Raw genomic sequence first — 3,848 nt, forward strand, 5'->3', positions numbered from 1 at the left:
GGTGCTGCGGGTCCCCGCGCCCGGTCAGTGCCTTGTCCCGCTGGGGTGGCTCGAGGTGGGGCTGAGCGGGCCCCTCCGGCCCCACAGGGCTGTGTGGCTTTTATCTCTCAAGGGATAAAGTGAGAGCCTCAGCCCAGCTCCTCCTCGCGGGAGAACGGCAGGAACGGCTAATCCCGCCCTGTTCTTCCCGATGTTTGGCACAGAGCGATTCCCGAGGCAGCTCTAACGGGGCCTGTGACCGCACCGGGCGCCTCTACCTGTACCACTACAACGAGGAGCAGCCCTACATCCCACTGACCGAAATCCAGCGCATCGACACGGCCGCTGTCCTGGACATCAAATGGTAACGCTGGACGGGCCAGGGCTGGTGCCAGCCTGGACATCCTGGCCCAGCCAGGCCTGGTGCACAGCGGGGGCTCCAAGGGAATCTCTCTTGGCTCTTAGCATGGCAGCAGCAGTAATATTTACCACCCAAATGGTCCCTGACTTGCTGGAGGGAAATACTTTCTCGTTTGTTCCAGTGAGCAAAGAGTGCCTCATTGCTGTGTTGCACCTTCTGCTCATTTGTTGCTGGTCAGTGATTTTGTACCTCGGTTTTTTGTATAATGGCATATAGTACATCTCCCCTACATCTAATCCCCTCCACACAGGCTTGTGGCAACGTGAGGAGCCTTAGATTTTCTTACCATGAGATCTTTTTGGTCACGTACCTTTTCCTTGTGCATCTTGGAATAAAAGTTATGACTCTGCTCTCCTCCTAAAATAGAAGAACTGTGGACATTCACCACTTTAATTTGGTCTTTTAGGTGCCACGTTCCCGTTGCAGAACATCCCATGGTTGGCATTGCAAACTCCACAGGCGCCGTGGAGTTTTGCCACCTGACTGGAAGTGAGGTGGGTGGCTGCAAGGCCTGCTGCTGCTGTAGCTGGTGTTAGCCCAGATTTGCTACATTCCTATATTTACTAGCAGTGTGCAGGAAAGCTGGATGGTTTCCATGGCTTTCTCAGGCTGCTTGGCTTTTTAAACACCTGTTTTGTCTTCTGACGTTTGTCATAAATTCTATGAACTCGTTCATGGCACCAGAGAGTCAGGCTGGGCTCTACCCACCTGCACAGTGGGAGATGAGGGGCAGGAGGGGAGCAGAAACAAACCCTGGAACTGTCACTCGAGAACAAGGATGGATTAACTGGTAAACAGCAGAAGGTGCAAAGCTGTTAGAAGCCAGGAGGAATGTTGGAGTGGGGCTTCTTTTGTGGTGAGTAGGGAGTGATCAGAACCATTCTCAGAGAGCAAAGTCTGTAAGGGAATCCCACAGTCAGGTTGTCATTTCTCCTGCACTTCATCATTCCCTGAGAGGAAGCAGAGTTTAGAGGTGGTTTGGTAGGAGATGGGCAGCAGAAGGGTGGGATCCTGTGTGGGCATGTCTGCCCCTCAGCTGGTACTGGGTGATTATCTAGTTCTGTGGGACCCTCCTGCTTACCAGTCTCTGGAAAAGAGAGAATAAGCAGTGGGAATAAGCAGTACACCCGTTGTTACAGACCTGCTGTCTTCCCAGCCTTAACCCATTCCTTTTGTTTCCAGTAGAAGAACAGCTGCATGTTGGAGCCACGCTTCAGGGTGGATCTCGGCGCACAGCGACTGGCCTTGTCCTTGGACTGGTCCACGGGACGGGAGCAGTGGTGAGGAGGGGAGTGAAGGCTGGCTCAGTGTGTGGGGGACAACTTTCAGGAGAAGCTGAGGACTTGGATGAATGAGTCTTTAGTGGTTTTGACTTTCTCCATCCCAGTGTCCCTGGTCCTGCTCTGGAAGTTGCTGTTTCCCGAGCAAGGGTAACAAAGGAACACGGACATGTACTGTGGCCACTGTAACAAGAGCAGAGGCTAAAACAGCAACAAATGTGAGGTTGTGCTCTGGGGAATGGCAGCAGGTGAGCCAGGGACGTGTCTTCTGTTGCCTTTGCTAAAAGGAAAGACTGGAATGGGATGCAGATGGATCCACTGGTTTCAACTCTGCTTTTAGAACAGCTGAAATTTCAATGTGAAGTTCTGCTTAAGAACTGCTACTAATAGCACATGTAGGAAGTTTAAACATGTGTGAGAAACAGGAGAGAACTGATTTGGAAGTGGCTCCTTCCTCCCAAACTCTCATACATGAGATTTCAGAAACGGCATCACTGCAAGAAATACCCTGAATTAGCTGTACCTTGAGGGGAGGTAAATGTGTCCTGTGAGTGCAAACAGAGAGTGGTGCCTTTGGTGTGAGGCTGGAAACTGAGGGGATCAGGCAGGCATTGCTTAATGCTCTAGGGCAAATACTTAGTAGGTTTTGCTAATTAAAGCTGTTTCTGTGCATGTTGTTTAATGAATAAGTAGATTTCCCAGCTAGACTTTGTCCTTCCTTACATTTGATTATTGCAGTGATGAAAAGTGCCTTTAAAGCCTGTCACTTTTGTCACTTGAGAGACCAATACTTTCTCCTAGAAACCAATAATTTCTCTGTAGAAAGTGGTGACCCTGTATCTCTTAAGTGGAAATTTGGGAGATTCAGCGTGTAATTAACATTCCATGTAGAACTGGAAAGAAGCCCTGAGCCATCAGGGCAGTACCTGCAGTTGCAAGCAACTAAATAAAAGGGACTTAGTTCATGTCAGGAAATGTCAGAAAATCTGTGCACTGAGAATTGCAGAACTTTTGCCAGTGCTCCAAGGTCACTGTGTCCAGAAACTGCAACTGTACTGTGGCACAGGAAGAGAGCAGGAAAGGTCAGGATCAGCCAGTGCTTCGATAGCAGGGGAATAAAACATTTCTTTGTACTCCAGAAGAGGGGAGAGACTCTGAAAGGTCCTTGCCAGTCCAATTTGGAGGAAAAAAAAAATCACTCTTCACGTGGAATTTGTTTACTGATGTAATCTCAAGCATGTGAGAAGTCCAGTTTTGCATCTCAGAGAAGGACAGAGCCGAGGGTGGTTCCTTCCCTCCCATGGGTGTGAGTGGTGGCTCCCCATGAGATCAGGGAGTGGTGGTCACTGGGGCAGCTGATTTTAGGGTGGGATGGGCTGAAGCTGAAAAGAATCATATGACTGTGTCATTCCTGCCACTGTGCTGCCAGTTCCTGTCAGCGTTCAGCCGAATCAAACACGATTCAGTAATTCCTGATGTTTTCCCTGTATCCCCTGTAGTGGATGTCCTTTGAGAGTGATCAGCAGTGATTCAGAGGGGAAGCTGAACCTTTTCTCCATAGATGAATCTTCTCCTTCTGTGCATGTCCTGAGCCAGTGGGAAGCTCACAAATTTGAGGCCTGGATTGCTGCTTTTAATTACTGGGACACCGATATCGTGTATTCAGGTCTGTGTGGGCTGGGAATCTTCTTTGGGGGTGTTGGGCAGGGGGCATCTTGTTTAGGGATGTGTGTTCCTTGGGATTTTACTTTCCAGGGTCGGGTGTGCTTTCATCACACCTCTTGAAAGAGCTGGAGCCTCTGCTGGGGGTAAAAGGCTTCTTGATGGTGGGGAGTAGTTGGAGTTCAGTAGGAGAAGCTGTGCCCTGTAAACTGAACTTTGGGTGGCTCTTGGCAAAAGAGATTATATTCTTGGCAGTGTGCAAAAGAGACAGAGAGCTTTCTGAGTCTAGTCCTTTTGACTTCTAATTTTTTTTCTTAACAAAGTAAGGATATTGTTAATGCAAGTGTTTTCTGTGGTGATGGGTATTGTGAACCTCAGTGTGATGTTTGGTGTGTATGTTAAATTCTAAGAGACCCCAGGGCTGGAAAGCATCAGCTCTGTATCACTGAGCTGGAAGGGACCCACAAGGACCATCCAGTCCAACCCCTGGCCCTGCACAGACACCC

At 49.3% G+C, this 3,848-nt stretch overlaps 1 protein-coding gene across 1 annotated transcript; it reads left to right on the forward strand.

Moving 5' to 3' along the window:
• Positions 1-203: 203 nt before the first annotated feature.
• On the forward strand, positions 204-3,526 carry LOC103759702 (diphthine methyltransferase; the record flags this gene model as incomplete). The annotated part of the gene is made up of 4 exons (XM_029962838.1): positions 204-343; positions 807-894; positions 1,586-1,680; positions 3,180-3,526. Coding segments are annotated over 4 exons (609 nt in total), but the record flags the coding sequence as incomplete, so codon positions are not given.
• Positions 3,527-3,848: the final 322 nt, after the last annotated feature.

Source organism: Manacus vitellinus, unplaced genomic scaffold, assembly GCF_001715985.3.
Source record: "Manacus vitellinus isolate BGI_N305 unplaced genomic scaffold, ASM171598v3 ctg7180002219223_pilon, whole genome shotgun sequence".
In the NCBI taxonomy this organism is placed as follows: Eukaryota; Metazoa; Chordata; class Aves; order Passeriformes; family Pipridae; genus Manacus; species Manacus vitellinus.